The sequence below is a fragment of the Mugil cephalus genome, chromosome 5 (assembly GCF_022458985.1).
Source record: "Mugil cephalus isolate CIBA_MC_2020 chromosome 5, CIBA_Mcephalus_1.1, whole genome shotgun sequence".
Lineage (NCBI taxonomy): Eukaryota > Metazoa > Chordata > Actinopteri > Mugiliformes > Mugilidae > Mugil > Mugil cephalus.
In genome coordinates this window covers 13,589,586-13,603,819 of record NC_061774.1, presented here as the reverse complement: position 1 = coordinate 13,603,819, position 14,234 = coordinate 13,589,586, and the positions used below count along the sequence as shown (strand labels likewise).

Here is a 14,234-nt window from a genome sequence, read left to right as displayed (position 1 = left end):
TTGACTGAGAAACTATTATTAGTGATTTTAATAATTTATACTTAAACCTGCAATAATTTAGCGTTGGGTAATTTAATAATGCAACACCAAAATATGTATAAAAAAAAAAAAAAAAAAGGGAAAAAAAAATTAATTGAGGGATGTTTAACAATGCAAACTAATTTTTACAATCGGGGAAATTACCCAAAGCCAGAGGAAGGGTTACAAGTGCGTGAGGAGGAGTGAAGGACATCTCCCTGTAAAAACACAGTTTGGATGTAAACATTCATCCCCCCCCTCCTCTTAAAACCCAAGTCCGGGCGGACACGGTCAAACAGGGCCTACAAAGAGAGGGCCCAAAACGAAATTGGTCATGCAATGGGAGAGGAATCCATTCACGCCCAAAAAAGCTCAGCGGGACTACTAACCCCTGTCATGTCTGCTGGTTTTAAGCCATGTCCATCAGGTGTTTTCCACCCTCCTCAAAAATCGGACACATTTTTTTCAGGGAGTAAAGCGCCTTTTATGATAACCAACAATCCATCACCAGCTGTGAGCACCTCAGCTCACCTCAGGAAAACCCAGCCACCGCTGGGTATTTCTCAATGTTTTGGGACGAGGAGGCGCACACCGACGTCCCCTGCAGAGAGTCTGTATTCTCGGGGCCACTCGAAGTGCTCACGTGTTTGCTTGTTTTGCCCAGCTCCTGCGTAAAAAACCTGAGCTACGTTTTGTGCTTCGGACGGGGTTTGCGCCAAGATTAAACCCAATACTAAAGAACATGGGGTGAAATGATACACGCTAAGGGTTAAAAAATTTTAAAAAATTGTTTGTAGTTCTTTGTCAATTAAATCACATGTGGTTTTATAAAATACAGTGTGGAAAAAAATTTTCAGACACCCAACATTTGTGTAATATTTTATTAAGAAACACTCTTGATGTTCAAGGCAATTTTTATTATCATCACGACAAAGTACAAACAAATACTGAAAACAGCCATTAAAACGAAAAATTGATTGGTTCCTGAAAATACAACAAAGGGTTTTAAAATTGGGTAATTTTGTCCATGATCCCTATGAAGGGCGTGCTTTTTTTTAAAGACACATTTTTTTTGCTGCCCGTGCTTCATATAACCAGAATTTGAAAGTTCTTCAGAGCAAAAAAAGCTTAAAATAAGGGAAATTTGCGCAAATGAAATGTTCGTAGTTTTGTTTTAAAAGCAGAAAACCCCTCATTTCAACCACATGCAGATTTTTCCGGAGGTTCCAGTGTTTGGGGACAGCTGGCCTTCCTTTTCCTTGTTTTTTTTTCTTTTCCCGGCAAAAAGACGAGAATCCCAATTTAAAAGAGAATTTCACAGTGCTTTCAAAACACTATATGGACATGTGGGCCTGTTCAAACACAAACCACATTCAGGGTGAAGCTGGGACAGGAATTTTCATTTTATTTTCTCTAAAATTTAAATTTTCAAAAGTACCCGTCATCATTGATCAAAGTTTGATTGGAGGGGTTTTTTTGACACTAGGTCGTCACTTTCCCAAACTGTATAGGGCTAGTTGGGTTAAACACGTGGTTATTGTCTTCAAAAAACCCCTTTTGATTGTTGTCCCCTTAAATAAGGTGCATTTTGAAAGAAGCCTATGAACAAACAAAGATCATTTTTGACTAGTTATGACACCAACATGTTACCAATTATTTTCACAGTTGTCACTCACCACAGGTAAATCCCCTCCCCTGGAGACTTTTTGATTTTATTCCCGACTAACAACCAATGTCCTGAGCTCTTGTTTCGAGTGATGACGTTAGTTCATCATTTCCAAAGGACTCACGTCTGCACTGATGTCCATCCAAGGGCCAGCTTACGAGGACTTCCCCTCCACAGAGGGGCGGCAAACCCCCTTTTTCTCCCTGGGACAACATCAGAAAACCTTGGACAAGGACACCGACTGAGGAAACACACACAGAGACTTTTGATAACAAGGGGAATTACTCTTAAAATAAATACAAAAAATGCGAATTAAATATATTTTTTAACTCTGACTTAAAAGTAATGAAGAGGATTCATTCAATGTTAATTTTTTTTTCACTAGTGAACCTAAAAAGGTAAGTGAAGTAAATTTCTTTTGGGACACAAATCAAAACAGTTTAGACTTAGATCGTCAAATGACTTAATTTCTCAGGGGTAAAAAAAGATTTGTCTGTTTTAAAATCAAAAATAAATCTTTTTTTGTAATTCTTTTCATTTGAGTCAAGCTTTTCAAAATCATATTGCCACTGTCATTCCTGCCAGGGCATTGATCCTAAAATTTCCTCACGGGGTTAAAGACAGATCTTTTCTTCTATCCATTATTTTTTATCTTTTGTTTTTTTCCCTTTAATATTTCTGATATCCCTTTTTTACTAACATCTAAATATTTTAAAACGTTTTTTCCCTCAGTTGATGACCACAGTTCCTCCCAAAGCACATAACACTGAGCTCCCTCTGCTGCCATCACAGTAATTTTTCCACCTGTAATTTTAAAAATTGAAGTATTTCTTTCTACCATAGAAGCATAATTTTTTGCAATATTTCAGTCACATGCATTGACCTAAAACAACTTTGTGGGTTTTTCTCTCTCAACTAAAACAATCAATCAAACATTTTTTCTGCTGTGAGCATTTCACAGGGCAGTGCTGGAAAACGCTGTGATTTATTTAAAACATTTAAACTTTAAACAGAGTTTTTACATTAGTTGAATTCAAACCCTAATTACAGACCGGTGTTCAAAATGATTAAACCATCAAACTATCTGTTGGTTATTTATAATAAATTGAATTAAATGATTATTAAGTAAATCATTTGAACAGTAATGCACCAAAAAACTAAGAGATGTAATATTCACTCAGATGGGGGGCATATGTAGCTACAAGGAAGTTTGGAACAAGGACATGAAGGGGAATATCTGTCACTGTTTTGTTCATCAGTTTACTCAACAAAGTTACAGAGGGTCAAGGCCAAAATAAGAAATGCAAAAGAAAAGTTACACAAATACAATTTATCATCCTTTTGTTGGGCCTGATACATGACTATTGTTTTTTGTCCCTTCCCCAATGAAATCTCCTTTAATTTCTCCAAACTAAAAAATTTACTGGCCATGTCTGTGTCACAACCCCAAAAACACGATCAATTTCTTTTTCTCTGTAGATATTTGGGAGAAACTTCTTCACAATTCAAACAAAGCCGTGTGATAAAACTATCATGTATCTTCATTTTCCTCAATCAAAGTTTGATAAATGTGAGACTTTTTTAAAACCCCCTTTTAAAACCCTTAACAAGAAGTTTAACTTTCACTCATCCACTAAAACCCTCTTTAGAAACCTGAATAAAGTATCACGTCAAAACTCACCATAAACCCAATATCATCACATCATCCAACCACAGTTCCATGTCCCTCTCTCCTTCACCTCTGTTCAGCCTCAGACTTTCAAACTTTTTCTAATTCCTCCCAAATCAAACCTATTAACCCCCGTCTCAACAGAAAGCATTGTTTTGGTAGTGTCACCCACGGAAGTGTGTGAAATGTGCACAAAGTTGTTTCTAACTTTTCCCTTATATAAGAAAAAAGAAAGGGAAGCATACAACTTCTTTCCTTTTTTTCCTCATTCAACAAGTAGTTTTTCTGTGTGATGACTAAAATAAACATCCCCTTCTGAACGGGGCAGCTATTTTCTAAAACACCATCATAACGTGTATCAAACTAGAAACATTTTAAAATGTCTCCTATACGATCAAAACCCTTTTAAATCCTAGTGGAAAATCAAAACAAATTTTTTTTTTCTATTTTTTATTTTAAATACAGTCAGTTTGTTTTCTCTTTTCAAACATAAATTAGTAACACAACACAGCACTCCCCAAAAATCTGTGAAGATCAGATTTACTTTTTGTGACATGATCTAGTCTGTAAAAACAGTACATGTTAATTACTGAATTCAAGCAAAGAGAACATATGCGTCCATCCCAAACCCCAAAATAACTATGAGCTTTGAGGTTGTGAAAACTAACCCAGCGGGCTTGTTCTTTGTAATTGAGAAAGGGAATGATGTTTTCCTACCCCTTTTTGCCTTTAGTACAAAAATGGGTCTTTTGTGTAATGGACTGATGGAAAGAAGGAAATATCCTCATTGTACATTGACAGCTACTTTCTAAACCCCCAATACACCCCCACTGAAATCCAAATCTCCTTTAATGATCATCTTCACAAAAGAGGGTTTTACAAACACTGAACACAAAAGCAACAAAAGGGAAATGAACTAACTTACTCACCCAAAAAAAAAAACCTCACAATTTTTTTAACTCCAAACAACCTGACACCCCAACAACAGGTTACAAGATAATATTAAAAAAAACATTTGTCCATTTAACAAAGTTTTAAATCGACCATTAAAATGATCTTTTTATAGTCAACATGTAGACTGAATATTTTTTTTTGGAGAAACAGATTAAAAGTCTCCATTTCTATCACAATTAAAGCCAACTGGGAAATTTAACTCATTTCAACTCTTTGAAATGATCTTCTCTTTTTTTTGTGTTTTTTGTATCTTTTTATTTTTCTTTTTTTTCCTTTTTCTATTTGGGGCGGCCCATGAAAATGTTTTTTAAATCTGTCAAATAAATCACAGCCTTTTTGACCACTGAGGGGGAAACCCCTACCTCTTTTAAACCAAGATGTTTTATTCAAAGTCAAATCAATCTTCAGCAATCATAAATGGCAATTTTGAACTAGGGTAGAGGTCCCACATTGGACCCAAGGGGACCCTTACTGACACAGGCCAGGAAAGGAAAACTTTTGACTCACATGGGCAAAGGGAATAAACTCAACTGCAGTCCTTTCTCCTGTGGCCTTTCCACAAAAGAACCAATGACAGTTCAGACAGGGAATTTGGGCTCATCAACATAACAAAATTATGAAACATTTGATTTAAATTATTTAAAAACCCCAAAAACAATCCATATTCCCCTCTCGCAATTAAATATTAAAAATTGAAAAAACACGTATTGGAGAACACTGTTCACCCCTGACCAAACACAAAAAATCGATCTTGTGACTGAAAAAAAAAAGTGAGTAATTATTAGATAAATAATTGCTACAAATTTTTTTTCATATTTTATATCATAATTTTCTTTTAAAAAAATATTAAAATATGTTTAAAATATATATATCTGGGAAGTATTTAAAGAATCTAAAATTTTCAAAACAAAAACAACCCTGCTGGTTTTCATAAAAAAAAAAGAAAAAAAAAGTAAGATAAAAAAAACTCTACCCTGAAGACTCCCGTACACAACAACATCCAAACACAACTTTTATGTCCCCTCATTCACCTCTGTTTAGTCATCTGCAGCTTAGAAAGTTTATTAATTATCATACAAGTGTCCCTTACTTGCAGTGACTGTGTTACACAGAGGAAATTTTTGATGCAAATCATAATATTTTGGTGCTGAGAGCAGGAAATTCAGTGGGACAACTTTACTTCCCCTTTTACAGACATCATCTAGCCTCTGCTGATGAAAAGAGCGAAGATTTTTCATTTTAAATTACTAAAATTAATCCAAAAGTGTGGAGTCATTTGGCCTCAAAAGAAAAATAAAGTTAAAAAAAAATCATAATTAAACCCTTTTTCGTTCTTCCTGTGGTTTCATTTAGGGGCTACACACATTCCCATAGGGCTTCAAAAACAGAGTATGCAACCCCTAGGGGGTTTGCGGGGGTAATGCAGGGGGGTTTACAAAACTTTGGTTTATTAAATTTTTATATAATATTATTTTTTAATTTTTTCCAAATTTAAATTTTTTAAATAAATATTAGCGAATCCAACATATTTTAGTAAAGGAATTTAAAAGGAAATTTTACCTTTCAAACCATTCCCTCAAAGGGCGTCCAAAGTGCACCGTTTCACACAGGCCCCTACTTTTTTCCCCACATCAAACGCCCCGCAAACAACAATTCCAAAATTCAACCGACCCCGGCAATCAGTCACACGCCACACCCCAACAGCGATCTGATGTAAAAATCAAAATTAATGTAAAAAAATTCATCACAGATCGTTACACGGGTGTGGTTAAGACTTTGAGAACCCCAATCAGGGGAAACCACATTTTAAAGGAGAATGTACCTCAGGGAGTCGTTTTCCCCGTGGTGTCCTCGTTTTTGATCTTTTCGAGGGCCCTTTTCGCCATACTAAAGCCCCCGATTTTCGTGATCACTTCTTTAGGGCCAACGTTTTATCTCTGTCCCTTGAACCTGGGTCCTTCACCGAGGCAACATTAAAAGGTTTTAGGCAGCGCATCACCCCAAAAACAACAACAAGCATGGGCACCTTCCACCATAGTGGGCTTGTCCACAGGACACTCTGGCCCATCGGCCTTGGGGTTTAAAATCCTCGACTGGGTCCCCCTGGGAGACTAAATTCCTTCCAGCACACCGTTTGGGCTTTTTCTCTTTCACCCCTTTAGTGTTAAAGGAAAATAGGAAACCCCTGCTACGTTCTGTAGGGGAAAGATGAAATATTCATTCGACCATAATAATCCCCAAACCCGAGGGTTTATATAAATAAATAATTTGTGGACTTCCCCCCTCACTGAAAAGTTACAGTTCATTTTCTAGGGTAAGGGTTTACAGTCAAAAATAAAAGGGGGGTTACTGCTGCACAGCAATAAAAACCTCTTTTTAAGGGTTTTCAAAAGAAAACATTTAAACTGTCAAGTTTGAACTGATTGTCTTTTTTAACTTTAAAATTTCCCGTGTTAAAATGCGAGTGCTTGTTTAAAAAAACCCCTCTGCTAAAATCCAAGCTTTCAAAAAAAAAAACACTTATTTCACAATTGTCTGGGGATTGACGATTTACTTCTGAACTTATAAGATATTTCTTTGTCTTTATTGTGCATTGAACGTGACAATGACAAAACGTGACGGGGCTGCGCATGGACAACAAAACAAAACAAATGAAAAAGAGAAAAAAAATTTTATGTCATATATCCGGGGTGTATGTTTTCATAAAAGTGATATTTAAACATAATAATCCCAGTTACAAGCTTTCAATAGAAATTTGTCAAGACAAAAATTTCATTATATTTTTTCTATTCGTACTGATCTTTATTTGTGTTAAAATGACTGCTAATGGGATGATTTTTCCTCAAAAAAAGGGAAACATAATTGCAACCTGCAGATTCCGGGTTTAAGTGAAAAATAAATAAATAAAATAAATAAAAGAGTGATTAGCCTAAAGGGACAAATCGATTTTCCCATTTTTAATTCGAATGTTTTTATTTTCTATTAGGAAAACGGGGTAAATCAATGACAAACCTTATTGATTTATTTTTGATGAGAAAACCTTATTTGGACTTCTGAATATATTTATACTTAAACCTGTTTAAAAATTACGTTGGCTAATTGAGTAGGGGTGCTAACACCAACCTATGTGATAAAAAAAAAAGGGGAAAAATCAAACTGCCCCCTTTTTCCAAGGGCTCTTTCAGAAATCAAAAAAACAGGTTGCAAAAACCAAATGAATACTGCTGAATTTAAATTACTTTTAAAACCAAAAATCCAGCTATCGCCCTCTTCATTTATTAAACAGTATCAAAATTATTTCCAAAGCACCTACATCTGACTAAAGAAAGTAATTTTATCAATAATTCTCAATGATCAACAGGTTTCATCTAGGCCACAATTACAAATAACTTAGACCTCCTTAACCTGATAGCATTCCCCCCTAGAAATCAGAAGCATTGTTTTTTCACTGGACCGAAAAGCCTATGATAAATTAACTGGGCTTTCTCTTTCCACCCCTTTAAAATTTCAGCTTTGAGAGTCATTTTTTTACTTGGTTTTTGCACGTAAATTACCAAACCACATCACCACCAATGGTATCACATCACAAAGCTTCACCTTTCAGAGGGGGAAACCCAAAAAGGATCCCCCGTCCCCCCATGTTTTCTTATTTTTTGAACCGCTGCATCAGCAATACGTCAAACTCCGATCCAAATATCCACTCATCCCTCTCTAACAAAAGACAACTATATGCTACGATGTTTTACTTTACTTGCAACAACCCCCGGGTCATTTCAGAACTTTTAATTTTATTTTTTAAAATTTTCGCCCCTCTACTACTCAATCAACTGGTCCAAATCAACAATACACCAAAATAACGGACAAAGCATGGGACCCCCAACCAAAACCCCAACTGCCCTTTTCCAAAGGAAATATCAAAACCTGGGGATAAAAATCTCACCCAAATTGCAGAGTTAGTGCAACGAATTCGATCCCCTCCTTTTAAAAATCTTAGACCAAGGCTGACCAAATTCTTCCCATCTTTCTGTGGGACCATAGCAACATTAAAAGAAAATTTTTCCACAAATAATTATTATTTTCCCCTATCCCTTCAAACCCCCCAGCAAAATGGTTTCGAACCTAATTTCAGTCACCAATTTTATCAAAAAAAAAAACAGACAAAAATTTGCCTCACCCCCTTCACAAAAAAAAATCAGAAGGAGGATTATGCCCCAAATTTACAAACTACTACCTGCAAATCAGCTACAAACATCACCAAATAATAAACCCAACAGATTACAATTCGGGTTAAAAAAAAGGCCGACTGCCACAACTATCATTTTGGGCCTGCCCTTCTTTTCAATCCCCTTAACGCATAAGCTTCCCAAAACCCCATTTTTTCCGCCCCCCTGTCGGCTTTGGGGAAGATCTAAGACCACAGGATCCCTGCTGGAACCCTTGGTTCTCCCCCCAATTTGGCACAACCCCGATTGTGAATAAAAAAGTCCCCCCTTCACCTCACCTTGAACTAAAAATACCCCCCCCTCCACAAAATCTTCCGGGGAAAATACTATAAACACACAGATTTATTTGTTTCTTCAATAAAAAATGGAAAAATTCTCCAATACCCCCAGTGACCAAACAATCAAAAAGAAAATCCCAGTGCCCAAACTGCATAAGCCCCACAATTCGTCACCAACATTAAAAAAACCCACACTGAAAAAAGAAAAAAACCCCCCCTTTTATATTAAATCTACAACCACACATTCAAATTCAGTACCAATATCAAAAAGGGAAGCCCCATCTTTCCCCGTCTACAGACTTTGATTTTTGGACTCGACTGCCAAAATATATTTAAAATGACAAAGAACTCGAATTTACAGCTGACCCTTTTAAAAAACCCACAGATCACACACAAAATCAATAAAGATTAAAAAATGGGCTTTCCCCAATCCGACAAATGTACCAATGCACCCAAAAAATTTCAGATTTTTTCCCCCGCTCTCTGGCCTGTTTTCCGACAAGCCTTCTTTTTACTTTAACACAAAACTCACCTTAATTTTGGACGCGAGTCCCCCCCCTAACTTTTCCCCCATTGGTTACCTGGAAACAATCATCTTCTCACCCCATCAACGCCTTTTTTTCCCCACCATCGCCAAGAAAACAATCCTAAAACTGGAAGAAAAAAACAGCCTTAAAAAATTCCCAGTGGGTTTAACCTTCTTTCCAATTATATATCACGGAGAAATATTCACCCCCGAAAAAAATCGTTTACTCTGGTTGCCAAAAATGGGCCCTTTTTCTGCGACTACCCCCACCTTTAATTTACATCTTCTTTTGCCCCCTAGCTTTTCACTTCTTTCCCCTTACTGAATTCTATAATAATATCTCTCTTACAGTGATACTGTCGTTATAAAATATTTTATTGCCCTTTCATCCAGTTTATAAGGAGGGGTCCCCGGGGCCACAACACCTTACATGCATTTTGGGGGCCCCACCCTTCTCACCCCCCGGGCTACTTCCGCCCCGACGGTTTATCCCGGGTGGGCCCCCTCTCCCCCACTGGGGTGGCGCGGAGACTTCCTGGGGGTTCCCTGTGGGTTCGGCGCTTGCTCACTACCCGGGGGGTGGTGTTCGGGGGCCGACCTCCCTGGATCTCCTGGTGGGCCTTGCGGTCGGGGTGGCGGGGGTCCCCTGTCCCCCCTCCTTCCTTTTCCCCTCGCGGGGCCCCCTCCCTTCGCCCGGTCCTCCTCCGGGGCCCTCCTCCCTTTGCGGGGCTGGCCCCTTTCTTTGGGGGGGGGGGGGGCCTTCCTGGGGTCAGGGGGGCCCCCCCAGTCGGGGCCACACCCGGGGCCTTGGGGGTTGGGGCCTGAGGGGGGTGCCTGAAAACCACCCTGGGGTGTCGGTTGCTCTGTCGCCTGGGCTGGGGGCTGCGGGGGGGGGGGGCTCCGTCCCCTTGGGGGGACCCCTGCCCCCGGGGGCGGATGGGGGGGGAGGGGATGCATTGCTTCTGGTCGGTGTTGGTGCTTCGGGGGGTTCCCCGGGTCTGTCGCACCTGGTTCTGGGCTGGCTGGGGGCGGGGTTTTGGGCGGGGGGTTCCTGATCCTGGGGCCCTCGCCCCTCTGTGGGTCCCATGGGCTCTTTTCGCCCCGGCCCCCCTGCCAGGGACTTGGCCCCACTTCCTCCTCCTAAATGCCTCACCTCACACTCCACCAACCTATTGGGGCATTACAACCAAGGGAGGTACACCACACACACCCATCCCCCAAATTTTGCCCTCACCTTAGGGGGCCACCCAGGATCGTCGGGTCAGGGCGGGGGCAGGGCAGCTTGCTTCCCCATCAGGACGGAGGAAACAAGTAATAGGAACTGTCATTTTCATTACCCTTTTGGGACGGCTGGGGGCCTGGTCCCCCGCTACAGGGGCATCTTGGGCTGGCGGTCTTGGCCCCCAAGGGGGTTTTAGGGGTACTACCCATTTTTCTGGGGTCCCTTGGCCCCGGGGTTTTTCTCCGGGTGCGTGTGGCACGGGGTTTTTGGGGGCTCCCTTGGGGGCCCGGTTGTTCGGTACGACTGGTTCGGGGGTGGCTTGGTGCTTCCCCTCTCCCTTCGATGGGGGGGGGTCTCTACCCGGGAAATGGGGGTTCCCTCTTTTCCCGTGGTCTCCCTGCCTGGGGGCGCCGGGGCATGGGGGCCCGGGACCTTGGCCCCCCTGCCGGATGGGCCCCCCCCCTGGTTTTGGGGGCCCGGGCCGGTGCCCGTCCGGGGGCTTTGCTGGCCTCCTAAGATTTTTCTTTGGGTGGGGTGGGGGGGGGGTCTTTGGGGGGGGGGTTGGGGGCGTGGGTGACGGGGTCTGGCTGGGGGTGGGTGGGATGGGGGTGCTCTGGCCCGCACCGGCTTGTGCTGCTTGGTCGGTTTTGGGGGGGGTTGGGGGTCGCTCACCATCTGCGCTGGGGGGTGGGTTGCCCCTGGTACGGTGGTTCTCTGGTCCGTCACCCATGCGCCCCCCCACTGGGGGGGGGTGGGGGTTTTTCGGGGCTGGGGTTTTTTTTACCTACTCGGGGGCCTGGGAATGGTCCACTCATATTTAGGGAATGCCCATCTGTGTGTTGTCACCTGCCGGCCCTGCTGGGTCACATCAAGAATTGATGATCCCGCTATAAGGGGTGGATTAAGTTTTCACTCTATCACTACTTGCCCTAACAGACTTCTCTCCTCCATTGGGACACCCTTTCCCCCTGGGCTCTCCATCCTCCAAATGATGTCCCATCATACTTAGTGAGGGGACTTGGGGAACACAAAACCCCACCTCCCCTAGTTTCCACAGCACCACATGCTTCCCCCCCTGTCCCCTCCTTCTCACTTTTCGTCCTTTGTTCTCCCCCTCTATTTACATGTACACTCCCCCCCTGCCACACAAGGGCACTACACCAATAAAAACAACAGACGTTTTCCAGGAGGTGGTGATGGTCACACTCCGCACTGAAGTATAAACTTTTACTGCAAAAAAAATAACTGCATCAACCTCTATAAAGTTGACACCCCCTTGGGGGTTCAACTATGCAGACAAATGCAACAAATGGGGGGAAAAAAAAAGTTCGACCCCTAATAATTGCATTAGTGGTGATTTAAAACCATCTCTCATGGTTTTGGGCCGAGTTATTACTTAACCAGACACAGCACATCTTAAAAACTCAACAATGACTTTATTACTTAATAAAAAGAAATAATAATAAAAAAAAAAGTAATAATGAACAAAAATTAAGGCATGGTTTAAAAAGAAAATAATTTTTTATTAATCAGGGAACTTACCCAAAAACCGAAAGGGTTTTCAAGTGCATAAGGAGGAGGGAGAAGGACTCATCTCCCGTAAAAACCCCAGTTTGGACTGTAAAATTTTATCCCCACCCTCCCTGAAAACCAGATCCGGGGGGGGACACGGGGCATGTATGTTCTTTTCAAATTTAAAAAAAAGGTGGTTTTTATAAAATTACGCTGTGGAAAAAGTTTTTTAGACACAGGGATTTGTGTAATATTTTATTAAGAACCAATCTTGGATCTTCAAGTGCAATTTTTATTAGTACAGTCACAGACAAACAAATCCTGAAAAAGCCATTAAAAACTGAAAATTGATTAGTTCCATAAAAATACAGAGAAAGTTTGAATATTGGGTCATTTTGGTACCAGTGATCCACTAATGAAGGACGTGCATTTTGTTATAAGACACATTTTTCTGCTGCCGCGCTTCATATAAAGCCAGTACATTTGAAAGTTCTTCAGAGCGAAAAAATGGCGAAAATAAGGAACCTAACGCAGATGAAATGTGTCGCTAGTTGTTGTTTTAAGATGCAGAACCTCTTATTTCAACCATCATGACAGAGTTCTCTGGAGGTTCCAGTGTTTGTGGGACAGCTGAGCCTTCAGCTTTTCCTTGTCTCATTTTCTTCCAGGCAAAAAACATGAGAATCCCAATTATCCCAATTATCACAGCTGCTTTCAAGGCACATATGATGGACATGTGACCTGTTCAGAGACACAAACGTCACATGTCAGGGTGAAGCTGTGACAGGAGAGTTTTTATTTTATTTACATAGTGAAGTTAAATTTACTAATGTACCACGGTTCATCACTGATCAGAGTTTGATTGGAGGGTTTATTTGACACTATGGTAGTTTACTTACCCAAACTAGTGGTAGGGGCAGTAGTTGGGGCAGTTGTAGGGACAGTAGTTGGGTTAATACACAGTGTGCTATTGGCTTCAAACACCCACTCTGATATGTGTGTCCCGTTAGGTAAGGTGCAGTTGATGAATATGAAGCCTATGAACAAACAAAGATCATTTATGACTGATGTTATGACGCCAACATGATTACCAAGTTATTTCTCATCATGTTGTCACTCACCACAGGTAGAGATCCTCTCTCCTCTGGAGACACTACTGATGTGATTCCTGACTGAACAGACCAGATGTCCTGAGACGTCTTGTCTCAGAGTGATGACGTTAGTCTCATCATTTCCAGAGAGGAGCTCAGCATCTGTCACTGAGTGTCCATCCAGAGTCCAGCTGTACTGAGGACTGTCCCCTCCATCAGAGGAGCAGGACACCCTCTTCTCTCCATGGGACAGACACTCAGAGACCAGATGGACAGAGGACACCGGAGCTGAGAGAAACACACACAGATGACTTTTGATAACAAGGTAATTATCACTTCATGAATAAATACAGAAACATGCAGAATATAAAGTATATTATTTAGACTCTGACTGTAACAGTAATGAAGGAGGATTCAGTTCAGGACTGTTATATTTGTTTTCACTAGTGAACCTAAAAACTGGTAAGTGAATGTAAGATATATTTGTTTGTACACAAATCAATACAATTTGACATTTAGATCTGTCAAGATGACTTAATTTCCCAGGAGTACAAAAAAAGTATTTTACCTTCAACAAACAACTGTAGAGTCTGTTCTTGTAATTCTTTTCCATTTGAGTCAACGTTTATCAGATTATATTGACCACTGTCATTCCTGCTCAGGTGATTGATCCTAAATGTTCCATCACTGAGATTAAAGACAGATCTGTCTTTTATCACATTAGTTACAACCAGTTTGTTTCTCCATCTTAATATTACTGATGATCCTTTCATCACATCACATCCATATATTTCTAAGGCGTTGTCCATCAGTCTGATGACCACAGTTCCTCCCAAAGCTCCATAACACTGAGCTCCACTCTGTCTGCCATCACAGTAAGTTTCTCCACCTGTGAATTAAAACATAGAGAGTATTTCATTTCTACCACTATGAAGCATAATTGTTGCAATATTTCAGTCACATGTATTGACCTAAAACAGACTTAGTGGGTTTTTCTGTCTCAGACTAAACAACCAATCAAACATGTATTTCTGCTGCTGAGTATTTCACAGGTCAGTGGCTGGAAAACTCTGTG

The 14,234-nt window shown here is 40.7% G+C and overlaps 1 protein-coding gene across 1 annotated transcript; it reads right to left on the bottom strand.

Moving 5' to 3' along the window:
- Positions 1 to 9,801: 9,801 nt before the first annotated feature.
- LOC125008568 (basic salivary proline-rich protein 2-like) lies at positions 9,802 to 11,231 on the bottom strand. The gene is made up of 3 exons (XM_047585856.1): positions 10,762 to 11,231; positions 10,488 to 10,503; positions 9,802 to 10,356 (listed from the first exon to the last, which is right to left on the bottom strand). The coding sequence occupies exons 1-3, from the start codon at positions 11,229 to 11,231 to the stop codon at positions 9,802 to 9,804; spliced, it is 1,041 nt and encodes a 346-aa protein (XP_047441812.1).
- Positions 11,232 to 14,234: the final 3,003 nt, after the last annotated feature.